Source organism: Octodon degus, unplaced genomic scaffold (assembly GCF_000260255.1).
Source record: "Octodon degus isolate 3935 unplaced genomic scaffold, OctDeg1.0 scaffold00187, whole genome shotgun sequence".
In the NCBI taxonomy this organism is placed as follows: domain Eukaryota; kingdom Metazoa; phylum Chordata; class Mammalia; order Rodentia; family Octodontidae; genus Octodon; species Octodon degus.
The window spans coordinates 859,191-875,797 of NW_004524763.1; the positions used below are offsets into that span (position 1 = coordinate 859,191).

Sequence of the window (16,607 nt, forward strand, 5' to 3'; positions counted from 1 at the left end):
CCTGTCACCGCGACCGCGGCGAGGGAAAAACACTAAAGGACGACCCCAGCCTGCGAAGCCCGTCCGCTTCCCCGTGTCACTCGAGGGTCGCGCGGACGGCGCGGTCGCCGTCCCGCGAGGAGGCGCAGACTTGCGGGCGTCGCGGAAAGGAAAGTTGCGGGGGGCGCGGAGCCGCGCGCAGCCCCAGCCCCGGGGCCGCCGTCGGGGGGAGAAGCCGCTGCCCCACCGTCCGCGTCGGGACCCACGAGCCGCGGGCCGGGCCGCGACGACGCCCCTCCTGCGGCGCGGAGGAGGAGGAGGAAGAGGAGGAGGAGGAGGATCATGGCCCCGCGCGGCCGCCTGCTCTGCTGGCTGCTGCTCTCCGCCGCGGCGCTCCGGCCAGGTGAGCGGGCGCGGGCGGGCGGGCGGCCGGGGCTCAAGTTCGGGCGCGAGCAGCGGGCGCCCCGCCGACCTCCGGGAACTTGGGGCGAGGCCGGCTGGGCTGCCCGGGTGCGCCTCGCCCGGGGAGCCCTCAGTCTCTGGGAAGCGGAGTCCCTTACCCAGAGCCTGCGCCCCCGGCCGCTTTTTCCTTCCGTTTAGCCGTGGGCTGGAATGAGCACTCGAGCTGCTCCGTGATAAATCCCCGAGTAACTTCCCCTTGGTGTTAGGTGGGGAAGGTGGGAGGGGTAAAGGAGCAACGAAGAATCTCGGTCAGCCCGTTAAAACATAAAATCCCAAGGCTTGCATGTAGATCACTGTCCGGTTGTGTGGCCGGTGCGAGGGTAACAACAGGCAAAAAATGGGGGCTCAAGTGGGAGTAGCAGCCAGGTTTGTGAGACCTTCTGAGGGGCATGTGAAATTCTAGGACATGTGATGGAGCCACCGTCCTCGGTATACGAAGCATTAGAAAGAACAGGAATAAGAAAAGAAAAACGACACAAAATCCTGACCAACTAGGATATCTCTCAGGGAATCCCTTCTGTCCCCGGGGACGACCCCGGCCGGCCCTGGCATCCTCAGGCCCGCCGGGCACCGACACGGGTTCGTCCTTACCCGGCGCTCTGCGCTCACATGCACTTGACAGAGCTGCAGGTTCATTTTCTCGCTGGACTTGAGGCTGTCTGTCCTCCACTTTGAAGTTTTGATTTCCATCCCTTCCTAGAGAGTTGCTAGTTAAACTACTTCCTGCTAGGTTGATTTCTGTTCTTTCTGTTTCCTTTGGCATTTTTCAAAGAAATAAAAAAACTCACTTCCCTTCCCATTTTTTATTCTTACACATTCCTTCCCTTGCTAGAAACCGCAGGGAGGTTTCAAAGCTGTGAGTCTTGCTCAGGAAACAGGGCAAAGTAAGGCTGATGACCCGAGCCGGCGGAGAGATCGAAAGTGTCTGAACTGCTGTCGCTGCTTCTGCAGTATGTGTCTGCGTGCTCAGTGTGGTTAGGGGAGAGATGCTTTCTTCGCATCTGTTTATTAAAGTTGTATTTCTGGGTGAGGTAGAGCTCACCTGCCGGTTCTGAAACAGAGAAGGACTTCTGTGACGGAACCTCGGGCTCTGTGGCGGAGACCGTGAAACCAGAGGTGAGCCCGATTTAAAACAGGTGGGTGAGGGTGAAAACACTGGTGAGGTAGGCATGAGGGACCCCTGGGGTCTGGCACTGTGTGGGTTTCACTTTCTCACCGATGGGGTCCGATGGGAAAAAGAAAGGGCGCTCCCAAGCCAAGGTGAGGGTGGAGCATGGAAGGCAAGGGTGATAAAGCTCCGAAAATGTAAAGATTCACCGCCCAGAGTTGTTTTGCAATTTAACCCTTTCTGGAGTTTGAGAGTCCCCACCCCCTCTCCACGCGCACACGCCCAGTTTCCTTTTTCTTGGGCTGGAACTGAAATGTTGATTCATTTGACAACGTCAGAGGACAGATTTCTCCCCCACCCCAACACACACATTTAACTTCCCAAAGAACAGAGGTTCTGCTTTCAGTCCAATTCTTGATGTTGGGCGAGACATTCGTGCGTCCAGCGGGCCGGGAGCTGGGCTTTTGGTGAATAGTGAGAGTGCGCACCACAGTCCCTCTGGGAGGTCGCAGGCCACAGAGCCCCGGATTCGAGGTTTCCCTGAATTACTGGCCAACCAAGTGCAGACTTCTCTGTGCATGTCAAAGCATTTTGAAAGGAAAGATTATGGCACAAGAGGTGTCCCACGCTAGGAGCAAGAGATAAGGTTGCAAGTGCTCCTCCTTCAGAGTATTCTGCATTGGCAGAGCCCTTTGGAGGGCCCTCACCAATCGGTGGCTTTATCCAGGAGCTAACTTTCTCTGCTGCCTTCCTTCATTTTTAGAGGATTTTAAATAGTGTCTATCTGGTGCTAGAAGGCAAAACCTCGAATTTGTGAAATTGCTCCTGCAGTTCTTTTTCCCTACAGTAATCCCTACAGTAGTCATTGTTATATTTTAGCTCTGCCATGCTGTCTGTCTTGAAGGGAGGGAACACTACGTATAGATCAACTAACAAAACTGAATTCAAAGATAGAAGCAATGAAATGTGTGATCAGCATCTGAGGTAGAATATATATATATATATATATATATAGTCATTATTCTTGTAGAAAGAGCGTCAGCCTGTGGTGACATTTTGTATTGCTTAAAAAAAAAAAAGCTTTGACTATGTACAAGGAGGTGGGGCTTTTTTTTACAGTTAACTCTTTGTTCACTGAGATCAAGTGTGTCACCCTCCCTGCGACTTTCATAGACTCACTGATAAAAGGTTCTTCCCATGATGTAAGCATACAGCAAACTGTTTTGAATGGGATGTTTTATTTGGAACATAACAGTGTAACTCATCAGGCTCTGGGATAAGCATCAACTAGAATATATCCTTTTTAGACTACTAATGTGGTTCTGTTTATTTATTTATTTAAAAACTGCCCACTTCTTAGTAGTCTATATACTGTTTTGCTTTGATTTATTTATTCTAATAGCAGCTTATTTAATGGAATGTTATTTGCAGTAAATTGCTTTTCTAGATGTGTCGCAGAATCTTTAGGCACTTAAATGAGTCATTAACCCTTTTGTAGCTATGGAGAGGAATTGACCTCCCATTTTCCTGGGAAGAGGTTTCACAACTGAGGTTTAAGGTCTCAAGTAAACTCTTCTTGTGTCACCCATCCATGCTGAAAGTCTGCCCCATGCCTTTTTTTTTTTTTTTTTTTTTTTTTTAAAGAACCGGGGATTGAACTCAAGCCCTTGAGCTTGCCAGAGAAGCCCTTATTCTACTGAGCCATCTCCCCGGCCCCTCTGCCTTTTTAAAATTATTATTACAATGCATATATTGTAGAATAATGTGTAAGTTAAGTTTGATGCTAAAATGTTCATCTGACAAGAACTGTGAGCGCCCTGCAGTTCTTCTAATGTAGAAGAAATAGAAAATGCTAAAATTTTCCTGGAAATTTGTTTGTTTATTTATTTATTTATTTATTTGTGGTATCAGAAATCAAACTCAGTACCTTGTGCCTGCCAGGCAGGTGCTGTGTCACTGGGCTGTCTCTCTCTTTAGTTTTAAAACCTATAGAAATTCAAAATACTTCACATTCCAAACTTTTTTAGGCTTTTGAGAAAATGCAAGTTGACTTATTTTTAGTAATAAAAAGTCAAATGAGAATGTGTGTCTTCTCTTGACTTGAAAAGTCAATACAAGCCCATTTTAATAGTATTAAATGTTATAAAGTTATTCTTTATGTTAGTGATCATGTCTTCAGTGTTTAGCTGTTCCATGTACTTGTGGGTCGTCTAAGAGTTATTTTTAGGCCTTTTTTTATTTTTCATCTGTAAATTTGTTTTCGTATGATAATGAATTTTAATGAGATTAGTAGTTCCATTGATCATAATTTTGAAATTTTTAGCATGAAAATATATTGTATTAACTTTTATCATATTGTGAATACAGCACCCTTTAATTTATTTCACTTAATTACCAATTTGGCTATTTTATTAAAAGCAGACAGAATATTTTTCTTTAATTTTCCTCTTTTCCTCCCTCAAATTTTCATGCCATTAAATCTGGAAATTTGTAAAACTGAGTACTATCTAAGGTATCAGCATTATTTGCATATATTAGCAGCAATTTTTTCAGGTAACATTTTGAATCTCTTACAGTCTCCTATTCCCAGATGCACACACTTCTTCCTGTGCTGGCACAAAACCTCATCAAAGAGTTGTAGCTCCCTGAAGCCATTAATTCAAATAGACACCTGTGATTTATATCCCGGATACCCAGGGGAGCCACGCTGGTGCAACTATGATAAAAGTGTGTCTGTGTGTTAGAAACTAAACCTCCGTTCTTCTCAAAGAGTTAATTTTATTCTTTATTGTTTGGTTTTCACAGAGGCCTATCTTTTTTCTGGCACAGAAGCGTATGTGACTTATTAAGAATGCAGTAACTAATTAGAATGTTAAAGAATGTTTTGCCAGAAGGTGTGGGTGATAGATTTATTTTTTTATTATTACTTTTGAATTTAAGCTCATTTTACTTTCAGTAAAAAGTAAAAAAAAGACCACCAAAATGGCCGTTTATACTTCTAATCATTTTAAAATTATGAAACAGAATTTTTCCCTTTTCTATGTCAAAATTTAAATATTCTGTATATAAGAAAAGAATGTTATGTTATTTAACAAGGTTAGTTACTGTAGCTATAGTGTCTTTATAATTTATAAGGTCTTGTCATATGTTAGTTATAAATTTTTTCAGCAGTTTTTCCATTCAAATAACAACATTCATACTTACTTTGTTTTCCTTTTGTTATCTTTTCCTGTTGTTGAATGGAATAGCTAATATATTTCAGATAGAACTAGTTCCAAATGTGCTGTGGTGTTTAGTAATTGTTTTATGTTAACCTGTTGCCATAGCCCATTATTGTAATGCATGTTCCAAAATTGAAATTAGTTTTTAATGTTTTCTTTTATTTAATCAGTCACTTCTCAATTACCCAGTCCATTGAAGGAAAGTCAGAGTTGTACACAGGAAGAAACAGCTCCTAATCAAAGAATTATCCAAATTGACTGTTGAGATAGTTAATGAAAATACCTGTATCTAATCTTTTAATAATTTATAGTATTTCAGCATAATGAAACTACACTGAGGTTGGGGTAAATTAATCAGAAATTAGCTACCTAGCTTCTCCCCCTTTTCTGACCCCTGTCTCTCCCTGTAGAATTCCGTGAACTGATGCAAAATCCTGGCCAAAGTAAGAATGTAACATCCTTGAGGTCAAATTAGCATTTGCAACTTTTGCAGATTGTATATTGGACTCTTACATTCACAAGAAAACATTCTGTGACCTTGGCAGTTGGTATAGTCTTCTGACGTTGTCTAATCATATTCCTATCAGGAAACATTTGTTTATAAAGTCACATTTTCAATTAAAAAAATTTAACCTTATTTAATGACCATTTTCTTAAGAAGTTTATTTCGTTACTATATGTGCATGTCTGTGGGTGAATAAGGAACTGGTACACATTTGTTGGTATACATTGGCCAGGTGGGTTGATTGCCCAAAGGTTATTTGGGCATAAGTCCCCATACTTATTTTTAGAAAAAAAGAAATTACTACTTTTAGTAGATTTTGAGGTTAGTGATAAACACTAGAAACCACTATGTCTAATCCATACATGGCAAGGGAAAATTGAACATTGAATTAAAATTACTTCCATTTTAATTTCTCTACCTTACTATGATGATGTCAGTAGAGCAGTTAACTAAATCTGTGGATTAGATTTCAAGCAGCACTCCAGTACTTTCTTGGGATAAATACCTAAGATACTCTTACCTCTCAAGTGTGTGTGTATAAATACACACTGAATTTTACACCCAGATTGATGTAAATAGATTTTTATTATTTTCATTTACATTATATAGCTTTAGAGATTCTGAGTTTTTTTAAATTTTGAATATGAAAATGTTCTAGTGCTTTACGTTTTTAGTCTAAAATTAACACTTTAATGTTATAATGAACAAAGTATATCTTGACTTTCCACTTTCTGTATACTAGCCTTTGCTATAGCTTTTTCCAAGTTGTATTATGATATTGGTTACTTTCTTTTTTAGTTGAGCATGAATTTTTGCAATATCAAATTTTATTATCATCTGTATTTCCTTGAGTTCAGAAAGACTTTATACCTATAACTATTTTGCTGCCTGATTTCCTCCTCCCTCCCTTCCTTCCTTCTTTCCTTCCTTTCTTCCTCTTTCCCTCCCTCCCTCCTTTTCTTCTCTCCTTCCTTTCCCTTCCTTTCCCTTCCCCTTCCCTCCTTCCTCCCTTCTTCCCTTTCTCTCCCTCACTTCCTTTCTCCTTCCTTCCTTGCTTGCTTCCTTCCTTCTTTCCTTCCTTGGTTCTTTCCTTTTTTTTTTTTTTTTTTTTTTTGCATTACTGCACACTGATTGCAGAGCCTTCACATTGAGCTATGTCCACAGCCCTTTTTTAAACTTTTCTTTTTGAGACAGGGTCTTTCCCAGGCTTTACTTGACCTTGTGGTCTTCCTGCTTCACCTTCCCAGAGTGCTGGGGGTCTTGTTTGTGATCAAATCACTTAGGAAGACTGAGGCTGCAAGAACACCTTGAGTTCCAGAACAGCCTAATCCACATACGGAGATCAAAGCCAGTCTGAACTATATAGTACTGGCCTTGATCTCTCTTTGTAGCCCAAGCTGGCCTTGAAATCAAGGCTGTTCTGCTGCTTCAATCTCTCATGTGCTGAGATTACAGGTATGTGCCACTCTGCCATCTTGAAAACAATTTTTAAAGGATAAAGATACATGACATACATATACAAACTCCCCATGATAATGTAATCATTAGTGAAAAAAAGTACCACTAAAAATAAATTTGACAGCTAACAAAAAAGTTGTTCTGTTCCTCCTTCTTTATTTTGTTTTTGTTTTTGTTTTAGGACTAATGCATATAGAGACCTAAACTTCTCTGTGAGGCAGCACCTGTCATTCATGGGTTACCAAAAGATATTCCTAAAGAATGCAGGAATAAGAGTGTAGTATTGACCATAAGAACTGAACTGGAAAATAAAATCATCCCGGATAAACAGAGTATGCAAAATTGTATTGACAAGAAAGATTCATTGGTCAGTAAGACATAAGTGTATTTTGATAGTGTATTAATTAAAAGTGTGTGCTAGTAAAGAACTTCTTCTAAGGGTGGAAAAGGCTTAGGTCATGAGTATGGAAAACATCTCAGAGGAAAAGTGATTGACCAAGTGCAGTTACTAGAAGTATTTACATATCCAAACATTTTTCTCCTGTAGTGAATGTAGTCTTCTGACTAGAACACACTGCTTTCCCAGTCCTCTTAGCAGATACCACTTTTTTAGAGAGAGAACTCCTTATAGGCCTAATGTTCTAAATAGTCCCATAATATAATGAATTTTTCCATGCTGCAATTTCATGGTCACTAAGAAATCTTCTAATTATAATGTAACTTCTTACATAGCTAATTTACAGAGAGAGGGTGCACTGGCTGAGAGGCTGTGAACATTGTATTCCCTCGGCAGTAGTTGCTCTAATGTAAACCAATAAGCTGTTTTATGAGTTGGCTACTGAAATTTCATCCTTGAAAAATAGAAAAACTTTGTGTAGACATCCAAAAAAATTACAAAGCTTTGAAGGATAGAAGGGTATACAGTGAACTATAGAAAATTTATCTTATGAATCCTCTTGAGGTATAATCAATCTGCCATTCCCCAGGTGACATCTGTTGACACCTTTTGTGGACATTTATTTTTAATCATTACCTTTTGGGGCTATCTGGCTTAATAAGTACATTTTTAATAAAATGCCCAAGTTTCCCATTATATCGAAGACAGGCTGCTCTTCAGCGTAAGCTGGATATTCTCATACTAGTATCTGTAGCAACCTTTTTTGTCTTCAGAAGTGCAGCATGTCTGACAAATTATACAGTCATCATGTGTTACAGCTAGAATGTTGACAATCCCTCAGAGGACTGTGTTAAAGACTTGGACCCCGGGGGTGACGCTTGAGAAGCGATAGGACCCTTGGGAAGCAGGGCCTACTGGGAGCTCCTTTGTTCCCTGGGAGCATGAAACCAGAGGTGCTGAGCTTAGGCCCTTCCTCTTCCTCTTTGCTCCCTAGCTTGTGATGTGAATGGTTTTGTTGTGCTCTGTGCTCCTGCAACATATGCTGCTCTGTCAGTCTCAAAACAATGGCAGCAACTGGTCATGGACATGAACCTCTGAAACTAATCTAGAATCAGACTTTGTTCTTTATAAGTCAGTTATCTCAGGTATTTTGCTACAGTGATGGAAAGCTGAATAATACACTATAATTATTAGTAGTTTGCCTGACTGTATGTCTTAGACTGCTTAACTGAAAAAAGGTCACTCCTCACTCTGACGAAGTGAGCCTCCCTAACCTTTTAAAACTTGAATATCAACTATAGTGAATACATCACTAGCAGGTTATGTTCCTGTTTCCTTTCAAGGATATGAGAGATAAGATTATAGCTTGGAGCATATAGAGGGCTTGTACTCCCTGCTAGAAGTATAGGCCACAAATATGACCTACCTGAGATGCTCAGTAGGCGTTCAGAAAAATATGATACTGTTAAAATTTTTACCTCTTATGGGCTGAGATTATGGGGAATACAGTGTGTAGGGAGGTAAGAGAAAGATGGCAGAGAGGCAGAGAGGGAGGGAGGGAGAGTGTGAAAGAAAGAGGGAGGAGGGAGGCAGGGAGGGAAGAAGAGGGAGGGAGAGAGGGAGAGAGAGAGGCAGACCCAAGGTCTGCCATGGAAACTGAATTCACCTAAGTTGCCAAGAGAATAGAAGTGTTTAAAATTCAACTGAGAGCTACACTTAGCTAGGGGGTTATTTACAATTGGTTTATTTCAGTCTGGGCCTAAAATCCTTTCACAATAAATCATACAACTCCCATTCTGTTTTTCTCAGTGAGATTTCTCTGTAACCCCACGACCAGTTTGAATCTGAAAAAAGTATAGAGCTGGATATAAATTTGGGGACATTCACAAATTCTTCTTTATGTGCTATAGCTGATCAGTTAGAAATGGATATTGCACTTTTGTTTTCATTGACAGGACAGAATGAAGGGAAAAGTTTTGGCTTCTGTAATGAAAATTATTGTCATCATATACTACAGAATTTTCTTTAATGGTTAGGAAGTTTCGGGGTGTGGTTTCACCTGAATCTAAATCAGGTAAAGCTTAAGTTGAAGCTCTTATTGCTAAATCTTTGAAACCATTGTTATATAATAAAGGAGTCCAAAATATAGCAGCAGTTTATTTAGTTCATTATTCTTCAGGTTGCAGTCTCATCTGGACTTGATTGGGTGTTTTATTTTTCCTGGTTTTAGCTAAACTTCTACATTCTGCTGCAATCTGCAGTAGATCAGTCTAGGCAGCTGTGCTTCTGGCGATAGACTGGCTGCTTTTCAGTAAAATGAATTCTGCTTGGTCTTTCATCATTGATACAGAGTTCTGAGAAAAAAAAATAGAACCATACAAGTTTTCATGAGGCCTAGTTTCACAACTAGTGATGTCCACTTCTGCTTCATTCTGCTGGTGAGTTTCCTAACTCAGACTGGAAAATGGGGGAATCATCTCCACTTATTAACTACAGCTTTTAAAATATCCCTTCTATTAAAGGTGTGACTAAAGACCAGACAGGGAGAATTAGGACTAGGCTTACATTCAGTGTCGTCCTCAGAATAGAAGATGTGACACCTGCCAGGATGCTTACTGGTGCTTACTGCCTTAGTCCCACATTCATAGTTGCTCAAGCAAAACATACAGGTCTACTGTAAGTGCAAGTAGTTTCCGATAAAATACTGTTTCCTACTGTTAAAGACTTAGGTTCTTGGAATGAAATTATGGAATATTCATTGTATGCATATGAGAGAGAGAGAGAGAGAGAGAGAGAGAGAGAGAGAGAGAGAGAAGAAGAAGAAGAGAAGAGAAGAGAAGAGAAGAGAAGAGAAGAGAAGAGAAGAGAAGAGAAGAGAAGAGAAGAGAAGAGAAGAGGAGGGGAGGGAGGGAGATGGGGATTTGGAGAGAGAAAAGAGAAGATGACATTTTTGAAGGATTAGAGGCATATAATTGATGGATACAAACAAATGTAAAAGAGGACCTACTGAAAAAATGAGAACATTCTTTAGATGTTCAGCTCATTCAGTCATCTGTTTGAGAACTTGGATACATAAAACTATTATTTGCCTTTCATTTGTGCCTGGACTCATGTATTAAAAGTTTGGGAGCTGTAAAGAACATTAACATTGCTTAGCTAGTTGCCTGAGGTCACTTTAATAGTGTCTTGCCTTCCAAATTAACAGTCCTAGGGCTGGCCAAGTAGTTCAGTGGACTAAAGCACCTGTTTAGGCAGAGCGCAGCAGCCGGTTAGATCCTGGACATGCATCCCTGCCCCCCCCATCTCCCATGCCCCTGGCCCCTGGGGCATGCTGAAAAGGTGAGACTGAAACTTAGCATGGTGGCTTGTACCTGTAATCCCAGCACTTGGGAGGCTGAAAACAGGAGGATCACCATGAGTCTGATCTATGTAGTGAGACCCTGCAGACCCTGTCCTAACATACATTTAAAAAAAAAAAAAATGAACAGTCCCCTCACTTCTTGGCCTTTGGGCAAAGATCAAGCGCAAAATTAACATTCCAGTGAACTATTCAATATATATGATAAATAACATTCAACAAGTATTACGTCAGTATGTGCAAAGCAGTATTTAGGAATAAGGAAATTAGTTACTCCACATTCAAGGTTATGTCACTCAAGACATTATTTTCTCTCTGGGAAACGTGAAAATCAATTAATTAACTATTTCTGGGAAGTTTTGCCAAGTGTTATAATAAGAAATAAAAGGTATTTTTACTTCACAGTGGCCAGACCTGGTCTGAAGTTTAGGGAAAACTTGGAAAGATTTCAGGAAGTGATATTTAAAAGGTGTGTTGAAAATCATCAAGCTAAAGTTGTGGGCTGAAAAAATAGCAAGCATGAAGCCACAAAGGTGGGAAGGAACTTGTCTTCTAACTCCAGGGGGTGAAGTAGGGCCTGCCACTTTTCAGAGAAACTAAAAGTTTAAAGGTTGAGGCAGAAACCTGGGATTCTTGAAGTTGTTCAAATACTTTCCTGCAGTTCCCCTAATTCACTTACTGGTGTGGAGTCTTGCTGGATCTTTGTCTTACTCAAATACTCATATACTAGCAAATATTTACTTATACACCCATTCCTTAAAAAAATGTACAATGGGAGTACTATGTACAAGAGTTTGCAATTTTTCTTTTTAACACACTTTAGAGATTAAGAGATGGTCTCATATCAGTATATATGCTCTTTTCCTCATTTTAAATAATGGTGCACTGGATGTTATTGTACCCTAATTATTTTTGCTAATTCATGATGTGCTCTGTTTTCCATGCTTAGTTATTGCAATCATAAGGTAATAGATGTTACTGTCCGTAGGACACTTATTTTAGAAGGAAGATGTTTTGGAAGTGAAATTCCTGAGTCAAAATGCCTTTTTTATTTGGAAAGAAATATTAAAAACCCAACAGCACAAAATATAAAAACCTGATAAAATTACATGTGACTCCCTTTTCTTTATATTCCCTCCATATTTTTGTATTTTAAATACATAACCTGACCAGAATAATAGGCATATTTTTACTTTTTAAAAGCTTATGTGGAAAAATACAATTATTGGGGTAATGAGCATAAGTATTTCCATATAAATCAAAAGCTGTACATGTGTTGATTTTTAACTTTAGTATACATAAGAAAATGCCAAAAATGAGGAAAGAAAATTGCCCCTTACATATGTCTTTATGCAAAGCCTTTAGAATTACTATCTTTTTTTTTTTTTTTTTTTTGCGGAACTGGGGATTGAACTCAGGCCTTTGCACTTGTCAGGGAAGTACTTATTCTACTGAGCCATCTCCCTGGCCCTAGAATTACTACCTTTTAAAACATAAAGTTTTGTAAGCTATACTTTCTTCTATTTTGTAAAATTCACTCTGTGAACTGAGATTGACTAACCTGAAAGAGAAGAGGCAACCACATCTAAGCCTTAGTCTATTTGATAATTACTTTTATTACACAAGTGTTTTTTCAAATATTTGTGTTCATTGTAATTCACATACATTGTGTGGGTGACCTAATGCCATTTTTATATACCTTGTGCAATATCCCATAGCAAACAAACCAGTAATTTTTATATAAATCATATTTTGAACAATTTTCCAAAAACTTTGTTTTATATGCTCATCAAATTATTTTTTCATATTAAAGGTACCATCCTTTGTAAATACTAGAAAAAAGCCAGTATCATTAAATATATTCTGTCTGTAATTTTTGGTCCTAGTATTTAAAGTAGGAATAAAATCTACTTAATAGCCATTTTAATAAGGGAAAATTATAGCAGTGTGAATATAGAGTTTTCAACAAGTACCTGCTGAAGATAAATTTTTAATATGTCAACAAATATCCATAATGGAGTTAATGTTAGTATGCATGTACTGTAATATCATGAATAAGCACTATCTACATGACATTTAATTTCAAATGTTTAAATTTGTGACATGTATACTGTATTTATTTTCTCACGTGGTAGGGAGAACATTTTTCAAAAAAGAATGTTCATAGTGGTGATGGAAAAGTTTTATACTTTCAGAGATAAGGATGATTCTAAATATGAATGATTTTTTTTAGGCCAGACCCGGGAGTAAAATACAGTATGTATTTGTGTTTACCATGGTACATAATTTCCCTACTTTACTCATCCTATGTGGAGGCTAACCTAGTTCTCAAATACAATTGTTTTGTGAGGTGCCTTTTTACTGTAAGATCAAATCATTTTTCTTACTATACTAGGATGAAAAATAAGTATATTCATTAAGGCAAACATTGAGTTAGTTGTTTTCTTCTTTACTGATAAGGATTTTTGCCGTTCTAAAATAATTAAAAAGTAGAAAAAGGTAGAAATGTAGAGTATGCGTTGGAGGGTTATCATTTTTTTGACTTGATTCATTGTACTTGGTTAAAAGTATTTGATTGGTTAATTTTTATATACAGTAGGATTTGATACCTTATAATTTATAAATGTGTTTTGTGTTTGGATTAGAGCATTACTTTGCTTCCTAGCTTTGTCTGTTTCTGTTATATAAATTGAAGATAACAATTACCAACTTATTCTGATATGAATATTCCAGAAAGTAAAGAACATATTTCATATTTCAGTCTCTGGCATGTTATTGACTGGACTCTTAATCAGTAATAATGTTATGAATCAGAGCTTTCAGTAATTGTAGTGTAATAATGTCAGTTTATTTGCTCCAGAAAAACTTTAAAATGCTTCAGTCTGTTGACTGGAAAAAAATTTTAGTCTACCTTGATGCATTTTGGATTTCCATAACTAAAGTTGGAATGGTATTTTATTAGGACTTTCATGGTTACAAAGCATGCACACACACACACACACACACACACACACACACACACACAATTAGAGGGTTTTTTTTTATATATATTTGGTACAGTATCTCACTATGCAGCTCAGACTTGTAGTGATCTTCCTGTTTTCAGCCTCCCCAGTGATGGGATTACAGGTGTGCACCACCATCCCTGTCTTGGTGGGCCCCAGGCAGGGCCTGCCCAGCATGTGGTGCAGGGATGGAACTCCAGTCCCTGCGTTTGCCTAAGCAGGCACTTAGACTGTTGAGCTGTCTTGCCAGCCCAGAAATTAGAGTTTTAAAATTAATTTCTCCGAAAGCAACACACTGTTATAAAAAAGGACATATTGTTGAAAATTATAGGGATAGGTGCAATTTACTGTATTATCCTTAGAAATTGATATTCTATGTGCATATATATCTGTACTTTGAAAATATCTGACTTTGAAAAGAGAAGAGAAGAGTATTCCAAGTCCTGTAATGTAGTGATCTGGATCATAAATTGTTATTTTAAATGCCAATCACATTTTCTTAAATATAATTCAATAGAGGGAGCTCCACTACTTTCCTTTTGTGAACATTATAGAGAGCTTTTATTTATTTGTGGTTTTCTAGTAATCTCTAATAGTGAAAATTATTAAAGTATCATGATTTTAATATTAAAGATATGCTAGAAAGGAACAATCCCTTTTTATTAATTGGATTAAAAGCTTTTTAATCAATGTATGTTTTATAACAAGGGTTCTTAGTTATGTGTACTTTTTGAATACAAGAAATTAAAGTAGATATAGACTTGAGAAGCACATTTTAGTATAGCAGGGCATTAAACAAAATGTTTGTTTATATTTTTCAGTTTTTGTTTTTTATTAGTACGTGTTTACATTACATAATGATTATATTGCTATGAGGAATTGGTACATGTATATAAAATATCTTTATTATTTTTTCATACCCTTTTTCTTCCTTTACCCTAGCCTCCATTTCTTGATTCCTCTTCCCATGTAAAAAACATCTTTCTACTTCTTTTTACTTTGCTCATTATTTATGTTTCATGTTTCTTGTACAAGAGAAACAGTGCCACATTTAGACCTGTATGTGATTTATTTCTAATGATACTATACATGTTGTGATACTACTTTTTAGTAGCTGTTAATTTAAATCTGTTATATATTTGAATAGTAGAGGCAAAATAGCTGATTTTTTTGTAATTACCCTGTTTTATAATTTTAAAAATGTTTATACATTTCTACATGGAACCATTCATTCCTGACACCCTTTTAAATTTTTTTCCAAACATCCTATTGATTTAGATAACTCCAGCTATATTTTCTTTCCAAGTTGGTGTCTTAGTTATTTTTCTCATTACCAAGACAAAAATAAATGACATCCACAGGTTCAGAGAGGAAGGGTTTATTTACCTCACAGTTTGTGCAGGTTTCAGTAATAGTGGGCTAGATCCAAGGCACCTTCACATGGTAGAGGGACATCACAGAGGAGAAACAGCTCTTAGCAGTGCAGGGCAGGCAGAAGGCAGTAAAGCAGTGAAGGCAACAGCAGAAGCAGCAAGTGACTAAACATGACAGTAGCCCTCTTTCTGTCTCTTATATTTTACCATTGGGGCAGGTTGCACTGATACCAGTAAGTGAACTAATTTAATAATCACACTCCCTTAGTCTCATCATCACACACTTCATCCCAGCATCAGGCACTGTAGATCCAGCTACCTCTAAAAAGCTCCACCTATGACCACATGAGGCTTTGGAAGGACATCTAGACATAAACCATCATCACAGTTATTATTTGTCATCTGCTCTATTTATCTTTAATTTGTTTTTCATAAAGGAGGTTGTTTATGAAAACTTAGAATTTTTGACCATAAATCCATTTAAATGATTTCAGCTTCAACTTTTATGGCAACTCGTAAGAAGTTTCTGTATAATGAAGTTATTAGCCACTGTATGTGTGCTGCTGACAATTGCTTTACTCTAAGATTTAGTGCTGTATTATAAATACTGTATTTTATATTTTTGTACTTCTAAACCCAAAGATTCAAAACTATACATTGACTTAGAGAAAGAATATGCACAAACACTTGCATAGGTTTGAATTAATGGTAAGTAAGAATTCTGTATAAAGTCTTGACTTTTCTCCCCCAATACCAAGAGTCAAACTGAGGACCTTGCACTTGCTAGTCAAGCACTGTGCCACTGAGTTATATCCCTAGACCCACAAAGTCTAATCAAGGAAAATATTTAAATTATGTTCATTTTTAATTAAAATGGATTTTGTTGAGGTCTATGGATATTGCATAATCTCACACATTAGACTTCTTTATTTATAACTGAAATCCTGCCGGTTTAAGAAATCACCTAGTTCTCCGCATATTTAAGAGTTACCACTGCAGAAAGAGCTTTTAAATATTTCATATGGAAATTAGATTATCTGTCATTATGACAATGCAAGGAAGGTTGCCTGAGAATTTAGACCTATCGCGTATTTCTTAAAATTGTAACGAATTACAGTTTTAAGTATTAAAGTAAGTTCTCATTTTGAGGGCTGTTGTTTTGAGGTGGGGTACAATGTGTTACCTGGACCAGCCTCAACCTCCTAAATAGCTGGAATTCTAGACATTACTGTAGTGCTGGCTTCATGTGATTGTTTTATTGCGTTTATTATCATTATATCTTAGAGTTTGAGAATATGTCCTCTGCAGCCAAATTATGTAGTGTTGAAATTTTTATCTTTACTCTTTTATCCCAACTGAGTGACATTATCAAAGTTAATTAACCCTTCTCTATACCAGTCTGTGTGATGAGAATAGTTGTACCAATTTTTCTCATAGGGTTGTTGCAAAGTTAAATGAATTAATACACAAAGACCTCACTCAACTATTTGATTGGCAAATAATGCACTCTTACTAAATTCAAACATCATTCAAGTATCGAATCTTAGTGTTTTCCCTAATGTATGATTTTGTAGTCATCTCACTCTCATAGATGCTATTTATTTATTTTTCTGTATTTTAGGGAAGGGTCTACAGGCTATTCATGCTCTCACTACTAAATCGGACTTGTAATGATTCTCTGTTCACAGCCTCCCAAGTGCTGGGATTATAGGTGCGTGCCACCATGCCCAGTCTCAATTGC

General features: G+C 38.1%; 1 protein-coding gene across 2 annotated transcripts in view; it reads left to right on the forward strand.

Moving 5' to 3' along the window:
* The first annotated feature begins 219 nt into the window (after window positions 1-219).
* The window catches only part of Alcam (activated leukocyte cell adhesion molecule), a 187,739-nt gene continuing 171,351 nt past the window's right edge, over window positions 220-16,607 (forward strand). For both annotated transcript variants that reach the window (XM_023704094.1, XM_023704095.1), the window contains exon 1: window positions 220-382. In XM_023704094.1, the coding sequence (XP_023559862.1) occupies window positions 322-382 (61 nt within the window). In that variant the 5' untranslated portion in view covers window positions 220-321. The remainder of the gene's footprint in view (window positions 383-16,607) is intronic.